General features: G+C 40.0%; 1 protein-coding gene across 1 annotated transcript in view; it reads left to right on the plus strand.

The window, feature by feature from the left end:
• The window catches only part of TENM1 (teneurin transmembrane protein 1), an 854,561-nt gene that overhangs the window by 716,986 nt on the left and 121,324 nt on the right, over positions 1-16,251 (plus strand). Inside the window, exon 23 of the mRNA XM_053917142.1 lies at positions 11,850-11,993. Coding sequence (XP_053773117.1) covers positions 11,850-11,993 — 144 coding nt within the window. The remainder of the gene's footprint in view (positions 1-11,849; positions 11,994-16,251) is intronic.

Raw genomic sequence — 16,251 nt, forward strand, 5'->3', positions numbered from 1 at the left:
GGGACACATTTTTTTAGGGTAGAGAAAGAAAACTGGTAAGATTCCCAAGGAAAAAGCCAATAGGATTTCAAATGTGGCACCTCACATAGAATGTGGACTATTTACCTTGTAGGAAATGTCCTGATAACTTGATCGTGGTAAAAGGGATTTTATTTACTACCTATGCTCCATTCCCATCTCCATGGAGACTAAGAGAATTTTCCCAACAGTTGTAAAGCATTAGAATAAGTGGCAGAATGAAGTTGGAGAATCTACTTCTCTGAAGATGGATTGTGAACCCCTTAAAAATGCAACAGGAACTACTATAAAGGACACATGGACAAAATCAAGGGGGAGGGTGGAGGTGGGGGAGGGAGGGGGGTTCAGCTGGGGTGGGGTGGAGGGATGGGGAGAAAAGGCATACAACTGTAATTGAATAACAATAAATTTTTTTTTAATTTGGAAAAAAAAGAATGCAACAGAAAATAAGTAGTTCAAGTGACAAATGGATGGGAACAAAGGGATTAAGAATATTACCCTTTAGCTCATACCTTAATAAGTATAATTAAATCTAAACAAACAAAGAAGAAAACATTTAGTTGTATTTCTGGCCATATTTTATAATCATTTCACTGAGGAAAGAAGAAACAGACTCAATTTTGCACCAGATAGTAACAATTATGCCAAATATAACACTTCTCAGATTTGCTTTAGATTCAGAAATCTTAGTATAGTCTTTTGGTGGGCAGAATAGCCACCAGCCACCAAATATGTCTATCTCTGGAACCTGTGAATATATCACGTTACACAACAAAAGAGAATTAAGGTTGCTAATCAGCTGACCTGGAGATAGATTAGCCTGGATTTTCCAGGTAAGCTCAATGTCCTCACAAGGGTCCTTAAGTGTGGAAGAGCAAGGCAGAAGGGGAGGTCAGAGATAGACGATGTTATAACTATAGAAAAAAGGTCCAGCAAGATGCAACATTGCTGGCTTTGAAGATGGGGGAAGGGAACAACAAACTAAGGAATGCCAGTGACCTCTAGAAGATGGAAAAGGCAAAGAAATCGATTCTTCCTTAGAGCCTCCAGAAGGAACTCAGCCTGCTGACACCTTGATTCTAACTCAATGAGACCCATTTCAGACTTCTGGCCCCCTTAACTATTCGATGACAAATCTGACTTATTTGAAGCCTTTAAGTTTAAAATAATTTGTTACAGCAGCTATAGGAAACAAACCTTGACCAATATTCTTACAGTCTCACTTACAGCAAGGATTTTGGTTTAAACTATGAGGTTTAAACAAAACCTACAAAGATTTTGTACTCTTCTTCCTTCTCATGCCAGTTAAATATGAACCTCTGTCCCACCCATTTCTGGGTGATGGAGAAAGAGGAGGTCAGATTTCAAGAAGCTAAATTTGAACTGATGATGAATATCTAAGTTAGAATGTCCACTTAGTTTGAAATGTGGGGCTGTTGTTTCCCACATAGCCCGGCTGTGGGGAATTGGTGGGATCTGTAAGGGCTAGAGAGTCACAAAAGAAGGGTAGATTATTGAGGTTACAGCCAAAATGAGAAAAAGACTGCTTGAGATCCTAGGATATCTCACCATTTTTTCTAGTAAAACAGACTTTGCGACCAGACAGATAATACCAGAGTGAACAAATTAGCAGCAGAGGTTCTGTGAATGACTTCCTTGGAGGAGTATCAATGGTAACTAATAAGATTGATTAATCCAAGTACAATATTGATCAAGTGGAAGAAGAGTCAAATCACCCCCAGTGCTGTAGTACAAAAACCACAATCACTAGTTCATCTGGCTTAAAGATTTTGTTGTCTGATACACAGACATGACTCTCCTACTAAAAAGTCCATGTGGGCATTTGAAATAAGTCGGCCTTAGTACTTTGTTTTCTAGCTGTAAATAAGGTATGATGTCCAGAAATCATTGTATATTATTTAGTTTCTTTCCCAACTCTGCTTCTTGCGAAACAGTGTAAAAACATCATTGTTAAGTTCACAGTGCTGTTAGAATTCTAGAGACGGCTTATTTAATTTGACAAACTGGCTTGTTAGGGGGCTCTGATCTGCATCCATTATATGAATTTTGTCAAAATAATTCCCTATGTCTGCCTGTGTTCGCATACATTATCAGTATGTAATAATGCATTCTGCCTGGTCTTCGTTTTAATTAAATTAAATTGCAGTGGTTTGGAGTCCTGGAAGTTCAAGAAATCAGCCAGCCGCCTTTAACAGCGCTGCTACAAACAATTCTAGTTTTCTTCAAGATTATTGGCAACAGCAATTGCGTAATTATTTAGTACAGTAGTTTGGCTAGAAAGAGTAGTGTTTCAGGGAGAAGTGGACTTCCTAAAGCAGGGCTGTCAAACTCATTTTCACCGGGGGCCACATCAGCCTCACGGTGGCCTTCGAAGGGCAGAATGTAATTTAGGACTGTGTACATGTAACTTACTCTTTAACAGGTAAGCGAGAGCTCGGCGCTGCCCCTGGGGTAGAAACAAGGTGCCGGGCCGGATACAACAAGGTGGAGGGCCGGATTCAGCCTGCTGGCCTTGTGTCTGCCGCCTGTGTCCTAAAGGTTCACAAATGCATACGAGTCTGTCCAAATTGTGTTAGAGAGAAATGGGAACATTAATAGCAATAGGTGCTAAGCTACAGTTCCTTTGCGCACACAAAACATCCCTGAGAACGATGCTTTAGTGTTCAGAAATTTCTCTTCAGTAAAAACTAAGCAGGCTGGGAAGCCACAAAAATAACATCTGCTGCATATTTTAACAATAAATGGGCAGTGCTTTACAATTTGCAAAGTACTTTCACATACGTTATCTCATTTTAGTCCGCATAACATTCCTGCCTGGTAGGCATGGCATGATTAGTATGATCTTCATTTTACAGAGGGGGAAACTGAGGTTCGGAAAGAGCAAGTCACTGGCCTAGAGACCTTTTCAGAGCAGGGCTTCAAACTCGGCCTCCCAGTCCTGAGTTCTGTAGGCCTTTCACTGCTGCCTCTCTTCACTAAAGTGACCGGCCCACCTGACCGAGTACCCAATTCAATGCCCCAGTGGCTTCCTGTCAAAGAAGCTAGCCGAGATAATAATCTTTCATCATTTCTCTCCACTCATGAGTTCATAATCGTTAACTGCGAGTGGGGCTCTTTTATCCACTCAGCTTTATAGGCACAGCACCAAGGATATGAGTTTTTCAAGGACCTACAAAAATGTTTGCCACCTGAAAAATAAATTTATTGCCCCAAAATATGAAAAGAAAAACAGAAAATCAACATTAATAAATGTTTAAATAAATGTCTGCAAAATGGAGCATTATGTCAGCTGGTCAACTGTAACTCAATTTTCACACTTACATATGAAATATGTTCAATGTTGGATATGGGTTGTGGGTTGTATCCCTCTTAATATGTCTGATAAGATATGAGAAAGCAACTCAAAAAGTGCCTAGATCCTACCAGGATTTTTTTTATGACCTTGATTGATACTCTCTCTGGGAAGCAGCCTGTGTCCATTTCTAACTGCTGGTTATGCCCATTAGATTGTGAAATCCATTTGGATCGTCAATCAAGTGTTTTTTAAGTGGAATAAAATGCAATGGAATGTAATCAGACACAAAAGAACAGAATAGAAAATAGTGGAACATAACACTATTAAGAGAGTATTGTTTGGGGAAAATTTGTTTCCATTATATGCATTTGTTTGTGTGTGTCTTCCCCATGTGAATGCTGGGTCACAATGTAATGGCTTTAGGCGTAAGACTTTGAAAGCTATTGGTAAGACGATACATTCAAGATACAGAGAAATGAAATGGTTTACCAAAATCATATGAATTATTTTCCTGAGTCACCATTTATGAATTTTCTTGCCTCCCAGTGCCCTCTATGAAATCATGGCAAGGCATTATTTAGAGAGGGGGGGGAAGGGGAAGAGAGAACGAGAGAGAAAAAGAGAGAGACCAAGACCTAAGATAGTTTTTTTTTAAATATTTTATTTATTTTTAGAGAATGGGAGGGAGAAAGAGAGAGAGAAGCATCAATATGTGGTTGCCTCTCCCGTGCCCCCAACTGAGGACCTGGCCTGCAACCCAGGCATGTTCCCTGACTGGGAATTGAGCCAGCGACCCTTTGGTTCACAGGCTCGCACTCAATCCACTGAGCCACACCAGCCAGGGCCCAGCATACTTTTGAGAGTAAAAGGGATGCTGTTCATAGTGGCATCAAAACAGCACCATAACCACGTACTGTTCTAGTATATATAGTGCTTCTATTTCAAGGCTATCCATAGCTTCCAGTCCTTATCTTTTTAATTCAGAAGAAATAAAAGGTTATTTCTTTACCATTTCAGAATTCTGGATCTTTCTCTTAATAACTATGATCTAGCATAGTGGGAAAAAGCATTTACTAAAGAGTCACTGGGTTTGAGCTCTGGTTCTGCCATTTACTAGCCAGATGACCTTGGACTAGTCTCTTCACTTCTCTGAGTCTATCATCTCATCTATCAAATGACAGTAAATATAGCTTTCTCACAAGTTTTTATGAGTCATCAAATTAGGTAATATACACAAAAATATATTTAAATATTAGGTATTATGCAAATGTGAGCTATTATTCTACCTTACCACCCTGAACGCACCTGATCTCGTCAGATCTTGGAAGCTAAGCAGGGCCAGGCCTGGTTAGTACTGGGATGGGAGATGATATTATTCAAAAGAAGCCATGAGTGAAAGTTCCAGAAGGGAAGTAACCCTTCAGGGTATGGCTTCTCTCACATGACAAATTATCTTGCCCTCTGTAATATCCATGGTATCCATTAGTGCTTAGCAGATCACCTACCTGCCTGGCACAGAGTGACTCACTGAAGGTTTACTGAGTCATTAGATAACAGCTTCTTCCTTTTTTTTCAATTTTCTTACTCTTTTTTTTATTGTTGTTCAAGTACAGTTGTCTCCATTTCCCCTCCTATCACTTTCCCCCACCCCACCTACCCCCACCTCCCACCCTCAATCCTACCCCCCTTCAGCTTTGTCCATGGGTCCTTTATACATGTTCCTTCACATCCCTTCCCCTTCTTTCCACCATTAACCCCCTCCCCCTTCCCTCTAGTTACTGTCAGTTTGTTCTTTATTTCAGTGTCTCTGGTTCTATTTTGCTTATTTGTTTTGTTGATTCCACTTCAATAAGCATAGGTTCCACTTACAGGTGAGATCATATGGTATTTGTCTTTCACCACCCTGCTTATTTCACTTAGCATAATGCTCTCCAGTTCCATCCATGCTGTCATGAGGGTATAAGCTCCTTCTTTCTTTCTGCTGCATAGTATTCTACTGTGTAAATGTACCATAGTTTTTTGATCCCTTTGCTAACTGATGAGCACTTAGGTTGCAGTCCTTATTAAAGTACCAATGACATATTTCACAGATATAGAACAAACATTTCAAAAATTTATATGGAACCAAAAATGACCCTGAATAGCCACAGCAATTTTGAGAAAGAAGAACAAAGTTGGAGGGATCTGAATACCTGGTATCAAACTATATTACAAAGCCACTATAATCAAAACAGTCTGGTACTGGCATAAGAACAGACACATAGCTCAATGGAACAGAACAGAGAGCCCAGAAGTAAACCCAAGTCTCTGTGGTCAATTAATATTTGACAGAGAGGGCAGCAGCATAAAATGAAGTAAAAATAGCCTCTTCAACAAATGGTGTTGGGAGATCTGGGAGGCTACATGCAAAAAAATGAAACTCGACCACCAACTTACACCATACACAAAAATAAATTCAAGGTGCATAAAAGACTTAAATATGTCACAACACCCCATTAACAGCCCCTTTCTTTCCATTACAATATTGCATCCTTTTAATCAATCACATTGTTTCAAAGGATAAAGAGTCCATTTTCAAGGTGAATGTATTTCCTAAAACCTCCACAAAGAAAAATGCCTAAATACTGCCAGAGAATCGTAATCTTTTGTTTTATTTTGTACTGGGTGGAAGAAGTGGAGGACGGGGTTGTTCTTCATTTGTTTTCAATGCACTAGAGGGCAACTGACTCTCTAGCCATGCTGACCTTCTTTAAATGTTTCAGAGATACCAAGCCTCAAGGCCTTGCACTCATACAGTTCTCTCTACCTAGAATGCTCTTCCCTATACTTCACAAGAGAAAGCCCTTCTGCATAAGGAGGCTTTTCCTCGCCTCTCTATTTCAACTTAAATTCTCTCGTTACACTCTCTTAAAGCCCTGCATTTTCCCATCACAGTTTTTTTTGACTCCCGTCACATTTATGACCTATTTGCGTGTTTGTTTGTTTATTGACTGGCTGAATTCTTTTAGTGATGTTTTCTCTCTCACCGTATTAAAGCCTCTGATGTTGCCGAGAGGTACAGCTTTGGGTGTACGCAGTTACTTTGGGATGACAGTCCATCATAACATTTATCGCAGTTTGTGTATATATATATATGTGTGTGGGTGGCATTTGATTTTGTTTTATGTTTGTTTCTGTCACTAGAATGCGAGCTCCAGTGAGGGGAGTGCTATCTTGTTCTGTTTTGTTCATCCTCATATCCCCATTAAGCATCGCATATTTTTGGATGACTGAACAACCAAATGAATAAGGACAGAGACTAAGTTGGATCCTTTCCTTGCCTATACAGTTGACCCTCGAACAATATGGTTTTGAATTGTGCGGGTCCATTTATAAGTTCATTTTTTCAAGAAATACTGGAAAAGTATTTTCTCTTCCTTATTTTCTTAATAGCATTTTATTTTCTGTAGCTTACTTTATTATAAGAGTACAGTGTGTATATATAATGCATATATTCTATATATACTCTATATTATTATTATACATATATGTATTACACATATAACATACAAAATAGATCATCCATAAGGCTTATGGTCACAGTAAGCTACCAGGAGTTGAGTTTGTCGGGAATCAAAGGTTATACTCGTATTTTCTACTGTGCAGGGTTTCATCGCCCCTAACCAACACGTTGTTGAAGGGCTAACTGCATAATGGGATGGTGGGCCTGCCAAGGGAGAGGAGGGCGTTGCCTAGGTACACAAAGGCACTGACAGATGTGGATGGGAGCCAGTACATCCCCCTGGCTTCCGTAGCACGTGGGTCATCCAGGTTCCAGGCTTGCTTTTATACAGCTAGGCTCGGACAAAGCAGCTAGAAAAAAATTAGATTTCAGAGTAGAGAACCTCTTGTCAAAAGTTTTGTGTGATTACCTTACTCCAGGATGCTTTTTACTTTTCCTACGTATACTTTCTCTTCATCCAGCTATCACTTTTTTAGCCCTGTCATGTTAAAACCGTATTTTTGTAAACTAGTAGGGTACAGATCCTAAGTAAAATATTACCAGATTAAATCTAGTGATTCATTCAAATGCATAACCAAGTAAAGTTTATTTTAGGACCAACAAAGATAGTTCAATATTAGGAAATCTATAATTATAATTCATCCCCTCTAATAGATTAAAGGACAAAACTGTGACTGTTTCTGTAAGTGCTGAAAGAATGGGACATATTTATTGTTCGATTTAATTATTCCTTTTGGGTAACAAGGTTTTGGATCTACCATTTAAATGCCATGAAAGTATTTTTAGATGTTCCTTGAGTTCATGAAAGTAACATGTAAATTTCTCACACTGACTATCAGACTACTTTTAATTATATATTGCCTTCATTATGAATTCTGAAGGCTTAGCCTGAAGCTGTTGAATCGTGTGCTTAGTCTTGTCATATTTTGCACATCATCTTCATTGCATGGAGTCTTTACCTCGGCTACTTAATGTCAATATCCTATACTAGTCCTTAGAGGTGAAAGTCACAGCTACTAAATCGGGTGTCAGGAGCATTGTGGCCCTCAGCCTTCTTGTGGTCCCCACATCATGCAAATGCTGCTGCTATGATAAGCACAATGAGCATCCACTTATTTTTCCAATGTCAAATGGGTTTGGGGCAGCAAGCTGCAGTCTGTCTTTGTAAAGCCACTGTAATATTGGCAAGATGACTAATGGTGAAATTAGAGGTGCAATCCTGTAACGATAGGACAGAGTCCTGTGCAAAAGTAACAAGGCTATCTTGACAATAATTCTTGTTTAAGGAATATTACAGTAATGGTTCTGTGAGAAGGTGAGGAAGAGAATACAGGAAGACAGAAATCCAGACGAAATTGAAGGGTGTCCCAGGGGAAGTGGTCACATGGTTCACAGAAAGTGTTCTGTCTCATTAATGGCTTTTTCTCAACTGTCTTCCCTATACATACACACTAGCATGAGACCCACTATGCCAGCCCCTGGGAAGTGTAGTCCAGGACCCCCCTTTTCCACCTGCCTCTACTCACTGCCGGACTAAGCTATATTCTCCAACTCCTCTGAAATGTGGATGCATAATTATTTTTTCCTTCCTATTACAGTATTCTTCCTAGTCTTCACTTCAGAGGGCCAGAGGCTGAATCTGTGGCCTGCACCACACAATGTTGATATCAAATGTGATAGGCAACAGGCTGCCAGGGAAATGGTCATGGTCTACCCTGTTGTCTAACTGAGACTAGGCTGTCACAGTGCCAGACAGAGTGTAATGCCAGGGCTCAGCATTTTCAGTGCCAGCCCCAGAGTAACCCCTTCCCTCCCTGCATATTTAATTATGTGAAAGAGTAGGCATTTAGTGCATTACGGTCTGCTTCTCTGAGAGGAAGTCTAGGATTGGCTGGTACTGTATTTGGAAAGCAGCTCAACTCCATGGGGTGAAATGTCTACATTCTCATGAGCCGATCGCAAGCTCCAGGATTATGTCTCATTGGGCTGCTGTCAGAAAGAAACCTTGCCTTGTTACTCTGAGTAAGGAGCCACATACAAAAATACCCCAACACACAGCTATTCTCATTAAAGTCGGTTGGAATTTTGGACAAGTCTTAAGTATAAATTATAAGTTTATTAGCTCATAGAGCTTTCTCACGAGAAGGTAAATCTAGTAAAAATTACAGGGAACTTATTAAGTGGCTGCCTTGTTGCTCTTTGCTATGACTTGGGGGCTGAGGTGGAATAATATAATTGTGGGCCTTGCAGCCAATGCCCTTTTTTTTTTGTTGTGGACTAGAGAGCAATTCAGAGAGCAGATATGAGGAGGTGAAAAGAGTTTGTCTCATTACCATTGCTTCGAGAACTCTTTAATGGATACTTTATGTAAGCATTTCCTGCTACAGAGTTGGGAAGATCTTTAACTGTTACTGAGTGGAAAAGCAGGCTCCAAAGTACCACTGGAGGTCCCTGGGGCATACTGCTGATTCACAAAATTTCACCACTCACCTTCCAGAAAAGGGATTGTAGGGGAGCTCACCAGGCTTACAAGGTACAAAAGGCAGGTCCTGGCAATGGTAGGGAAGAAGTTGATGGCTTTAAGGGCACTTGTAATCATTGCCACTGTGATTATTTATTAATCAAGACATATAAATGTTGGCAAGGGAAGCAGAAACTCTGTTGTTCTTCACACCAACTTGACCCTAAGTGTGATTTCCCGCCACCTGAGTTTTCCAGCACGAGATTCAGTGCTGCCTTTGACTTTTTGGTTTGATCCCCAACTGGAACTGATCAAATACAATCTTGAAAGAATGCACTTTAGAATCATAGGCTGTTAGTACTAAAAGCGAATTATAAAAATGACCTAATACAGAGGTCTTTAATGTGAGATCTTCGTTTCAGGAGGCCAGTGAACACCCCCTAGAATTACATATCAAATTTTGTGTGCATATGTAATTTTCTAAGAAGAAGATCTCTGTTACCAAATTCATAACAAATGGTTCCCTGACCCCAAAGTTTGTAAGAACTCTTAATTATAGTCCATACTTTGCTCTTCCTCACCCTCCCCCACACACACTTTATTGACCATGAAGAACACAACTCCCAGAGATGAAGAATAATTTGCCCAAGACCACGCAGCTAAGCTACTGGCAAAGCCAAGAGATGTCTTTTCTGACTGTGGGTCTGAAACCAACTCTTTGCACTCAACCAGTTTATTTTAGCCACGATAATACATCAAGGAGATTTCAGACAGCAATGATTGCTGCCAAAGTGTAACCTGAACTAGATCACCTTTGAGATCCTTTTCTTCACCGAAAGTCTGTGTTTCCATCCACTTTAATGGAGAACAGCATTGACACATATGATCCCAAACTAATTTCCGTGTAGAAATTATTTCCATTTCATGATTAGTCTTTCCCATTCCCCATTGATGTCACTTGCTAATCATGCTTGGTTACGGCTAATACTAAAATGAGTCTGCTTTCCGTGAGCCTTCCCCAGCTGATGGCAAGGTAGGAGGGCATCCCCATCAGGACCAGCTACATAATTTGCAGGCCCCAGTGTGAAATGAAAATACAGAGCCTCTTGTTAAAAAATTATTAAAGATTTCAACACAGGGACAGCAGAGCATTAGACCAAGTGGGGGACCCTTCTAACCATGGGCTCCTGTCAGACTGCAGAGGTCACAAACCAGTGAAGCTGGCCCTGACCCCTACTAAAGCTTTGGTGGTGTCGGGGACAAATAGAAGCCAGTCTGGTTTAAAGTTGGCTGCAGATGATCCACAAAGTTAGAGAGTTGTATATTCATAACCATAAGGCATTTTTGGCTTATCTATGCATGTGCTTCTTGCACACACATGCACATGCACACAGAAATCAGTTTGACTTAAAATACCATCTTTTCCTTTCTTCTAATGCCAGAAACCAAATCTGGCTTGCTTTACCTTTTCATCTGTGGACCTACTGTGCTGGCATTGTTTAAGCACACATTTTCATTACCGGCCTCCATAACGAAACGGTAAAAGAAGGAATGAGTTCTTTAGGGACATCTTAAGAATCAGGTGGAAGCACGGACTCGAAAGCAATGGCAGACAATCAGCCAGGGATATTTTAAGCTGCCAGAAAGTGGAAAAGAAGCTTCAGGGTATGCAGTGTAATGAGCCAATAATCTCAGTTTTTCAACACGATGAGGACAAAAGGCATTTGAAATTCACAAATCAGAAAGCTGGGGTTCCAGTAGGTAAGCAGGTTTCCCAACTGAGACAATGGCTGGACCTTGGTATACTTGAGCTGTGCATATTTCAGTAGAGTCGCCCAAGCTCCCACATTCCACTCTTCCCATTTTAGTGGCATACCAGGGTTCCGAGTTTAATGCACAACATCTGTGCTTTATAAGACTCGAAGCCAAATGTTGCGTGATGCCCCACTGGTTAGCTAGCTATATGCCGAAACCAAAATATAATGTGCACAACATGCAATTTACACTGGAAATGCTTGCAACACTCGAAGCAACTCAGACTTCTAGACAAACTGAAAGGCACTTAGCACAGGAGAAAATATAAATTGGGCAAATTGATTTTTATCACTCTCATGCAGTCAGTTGTTATATAAGGTACTCAGTACCCCAAAGCCAGCTTCCTAAGTGCCTTTTGCATTCCAGAGAGACAAGAAACTAGGCCTCCCTGCACGTCTACAGCTTAAGTCTTCAGAGAGCTTATTTCTTCGGTTTTGCAACAGCCTGCAACCCAAAAGCCCACACTAAAGCTTAATGTCTATAAACATATGGTACGCACGTAATGACAGCACTCATTCATCTGTTTACCCGATGTGCACTGACTGGTCACTTTTGGATGCCCGACGCTGTGCTGAGTGCTATGCTATCCTGTGCTGGGTGCAAGGCATTTGCAGTGAAATTTCAACCCAATTCAGAATTCAGTAGCAAATGCCACATCCACAGCATTACCAACCAGGATAAAAAGGAAAGAATTTTTTTTGAAATTTTCTAATGTGTTATTCATTCTTTGTTTGCAGTATCTGTGGGATATGAATATGAAACCTGCCCTGACTTTATTCTCTGGGAGAAAAGGACAGTCATCTTACAAGGTTTTGAGATGGACGCTTCTAACCTAGGAGGCTGGTCATTAAATAAGCATCACATTTTGAATCCTCAAAGTGGTAAGCAGCTTTTAAAATATTCATCAATGCTGTTTTCCTAATGCTATATATACATATATATACATATGTAATACATGTTCATTGCAGAAAATTTGGAAAATTACGAGGAAAAAATTACCTGTAGGTCCGCCACCTGGAGATGACCATGTTAGTTTATTTCCTTTCAAGTACAACAGTCTGATTTCTAATCGGTGCTAGTACAGTGAGACCGCTTCACCACAAAGTTATATGAAACTGGGTTTTACTATCGTTATTGCTCTATCCCAGGTGATTTAACGAGTGTATCTGACATTGTAACCAACTGTTTAAAAGTGGAATAATAATCAGCATATTTCACATAATCTAAGACACCATCGGTTACAAGTACACCATTATTTTATGGGAAATGCTGCTAATTAAAATATGACATGCATTGATAATAAGATACATACTTATTTCAGAGATGTTTAAATGTGAAGCACAATGTGCACCTTCAAATTAAATAATCATCTATGTAGTACAGTTTCGAAGGGTTTAGTGAACTCTCCCATTTTAAACACAGAAATTCTGCAAAGTGGCATTAGCCACATTTAAAATCTCAAGAGTCTGAGTCTTAGATGGTCATGTGACCTTCCCCAACGTTGCACAGTCAGTAAGTGGCTAGAGCCGTGTGCTCTTTCTCCTGCACCATCATTGCTTATCCACATAAATGTCAGCACATCCAATAAGAAGCTAAGAGTAAAGGGACAGTGATTGGGTAAAACAAGAGAAGAGGTAAGAGGGAAAGAGTGCTGTCCTAGACTTCACTTACTTTTAAGGCTCCTAAGCCCTGGACTTAGGAAAAGAGGAAAAGCAATGAGAACAAGACACTCACATTTTCAGTCTCTGCCTTCTTTGAACCACATTTCCTGCTGTGACTTTCTCCTAGCTTCTAACATAAATCTTAAATAAATCAGGAGAAGGGACCACAGGTGGCCCTTGCGCCCATGTATCCGTCACACAAACTGATGTTGCTACCCTGGTCATAAATGCTTCAACTCAGTTCCTCCACCTCCCTTTGCATCCTACTGGGAAACCAATCATTGGTGTTTCCATCCAGCTTTCATTCGAACATCTGCTGGTGAGTTTTCACTGTGAAATCACATTCCTTTTCATCTAAAGAGGCAGAGTCTGAGCAGCCTTCAGTAGAACACATACTTTGGGTTATTTGTCCAGGACTGAGGATGCAAACGTATTGAGGCAGCTACACTCTTGCATTCAGCCATCCCCGTATCCACATTACCTTTGTAGAACAAGTGGCTAACATCCGGTTCTCTTATAAGGCCATGAATTGACCAAGGCTAAGAGATCCATTTAATACTCAAACCTATGATCTTACTTCGTTTGCACCATTTTGGATCTGCCAAGCCAAACGGCCAACATAGGCTGGGAAATTTTGATTGGCAAAGCCAACCAGGTTCGCTTAACCATAAAATGAGACCATGCACCACGGTCCCAGTGTGGGATCCTGAAGGTGAAAGTGTCCATTGTTGTATGCCCTGCTCTACCTCCTTCCCCCCTTTCAAGGAAGCTTCAAAATTGTATTCCAAATTGTTTATTTTTTTTAAGAGCAAAGATTCAGGCACATATAAAATGTCAACTTCTTTTCCATTGTCAAAAGGAGAATCATAGTTTTAAAAGTACAAAAACGAAAGGGCAGATGCCACTTATTAAATTATTAGGTTTTTTGTTTTGATTTGAAAGAGTTTGACATTTTAAGCAGCCATTTCTTTACCACTCACTTTTATTGGCTTATACGGATTGTCTCTTTGAAATGCCTGTCATTGACATTAAACACAAAATGGGAAATGACCTCAATCGAGCCAGCCCCCAGCTGTGTGCTCCCGGTCCTGTAGCCTCTTACCATTTGCTTCCCACAGGCTGAAAAATCCAGAACAGAGGGTAGCCATTCAGAAAGTTGGGTTTAGGCCCCCTCCCATTTCCACGAATGTATTCTCTGCACCCCTTATTGGCCAATCATTAGTTTTTAGCTAACAGGTACCAATTTATATCTAAGAATCTTTTTAATAGCTGTATTGAAATATAATTTATACACCATAAATTTCACCCATTATAAGTGCACATTTCAGTGATTTGCAGTAAATCATAGAATTGTGCAGTCATCACAACACAGTGTCGGAATATTGTTATCACCCCAGAAGGATCCCTGGGCTCACCCCAGTCCCACTAAATCTGCTTTCTGTATCTTTCTGAAAACTTTATTCTGAGAAAGACACCTTACTTTAGTTTGGTTTTTTTTAGGGAACATTGGTTCATTTTGTCATCTCAGTTTTAGGCACATTGTTTTCCTAACCACGAACAGATCGCTTGCCGGGAACAGATCTGAAAGTAGCTCTGCCACTGCCTTTCAGCCTGACCTTGGACTCCAACACCTCTCTTGGGACATTTTCAAAGCCTAAATCCCACCCACAAAGGCAGTTTTAGAAGCAGAAATTATAAGTGTGAGGGAGCAGCTTTGGGAAGACCAATTTAGAAAGCAGTGCTCTTTCCCCCTTAGGTCAGACAGTCTTTTCTGACTGATTAAGGCAAGGGCTTCGTCTCTCCAAATTCCCTCACTCCCCTTCTTTCTGGAAAAAGCCTAACTCTTTAGGCACCCTCCTTTTTTGATCTGACATGGATAACGGGTTAGAAACAAGAATCTATCTTCCCCCAGTTTCCTCTCACTGGTTAAAAGGACACCTGTAATTAGATTGGATGTCTGCTGCCATTCAATTCTTCAGTTTCTCTTGGCTCCACAATCATCATGCAGCGGGTGGTTTCTAGTAGGCAGTGTTTTCAGATCGTTTGTCATTTCTGTTGCAGCAATTATATTTACCTGACAATTAACCATTGCTTGTGGAGAATTGTTTCCCAATAGTATGCCTGGTACATATGTATGGGTCCTACTGTCACTAAGATAAACACCAGGACCTTGTGGTTTTTAATATTTTTTCTTCGAAATACATCTGTTCAGTGATTACAAAGATTGCATATTGTTTCCTTTTAAGATAAATCAGTTCTTTACAATTACGTGAAATAAAAATGTGTACATGAATCATGTATTGCAGAGCTAAGCTGTTTGCTGTCATATGTATATCTTTATATCAAATATATCCCCTCGTGTTTCCTGCCAGTTGAGTGTTAAAAATTATTCCAAAGAACAATCCAGAGTACTAATTGGGTCTTGTCATCTGTCTGAAATGGATGAAGGATTTCCTTTAACTTGGCCTCCAGGATAGGCCAGTAGTGTGTCAACAAATGGTTTGACTGGGAGGGGAAGTAAATTTCCATTGATCACACTGGCATGTCTCCCAGTTTCTGTTTATATCCTCTCAGTCAAGTCCTGAGAGAAATATGTATTGTGTCCCTTGTTGTTCATAAGTCTGAAAAATGGTTTCTTCTTGGAAATCAGCATAAAGCACCACCCACTGGCTTCCAGGGGGAATTTTTATTTCAAACTTATTTATAAGCTTCAAAAGAAGTTCTGAGAAGTTCAAACTTATTTATAAGCTTCAAAAGAAGTTCAAGTAGGATATGAGTAGTGTGTTTAAAAGTATGCTTAACTTATTATACAGCAGACTTGGCTTTTGGGGCAGAGAAAAGAGAAACTTAGGAGAGAAAATGTGCAGTAGGCTCTGTCCAGTGGGGTTTCTTTGTTGACTGTAAATAAACAAGACACCCAATCTTTAGCAGGAAGTTGGCCTTCATGTAAATAATGTGTATTGTCCTAGGATCATTTGATTCTGTTTTCCAAATGAGCATTTATGGCAGAATAAACTGGAAGGGAGGCAGCAGTAATTGGTCAAGATTTCCAGGAACATAAACAAAATATTTTCAAAGCAACCTTTTGCAGAAGAATTGGTGTTAAATCATTGTTGCTAGATGGTATGCCCTGGTTCTGTGTAATGGAAGGTTAAACAGATTCTTGAAACAACAAAAACACCCTTCAAAATGATCTATTTTTCCAGGGCAATACAAAAGGGGTTTGCCCATTTTTGTTTTGATTGCTTCATCTTTAAACAGGAATGGTAATTTCGGTACATGGGCACTTTAGTACCTTGCATGAAAGCAAGACATCAATTGTTGAGATGTAATCAGAAAGTACATTGCCTTATGTTTTATTTCCTTTAATCATTCTTCTTCTTTGATGGAGTGCTGGGCTTTTTAATAGAAAAGAGGAGGTTTAGAATTGCAGGCTTAGAAGGATGGTTTAAAATAGCCATCTTTAGTTTTTAAATTG

This window comes from Desmodus rotundus, chromosome X (genome assembly GCF_022682495.2).
Source record: "Desmodus rotundus isolate HL8 chromosome X, HLdesRot8A.1, whole genome shotgun sequence".
NCBI lineage: Eukaryota > Metazoa > Chordata > Mammalia > Chiroptera > Phyllostomidae > Desmodus > Desmodus rotundus.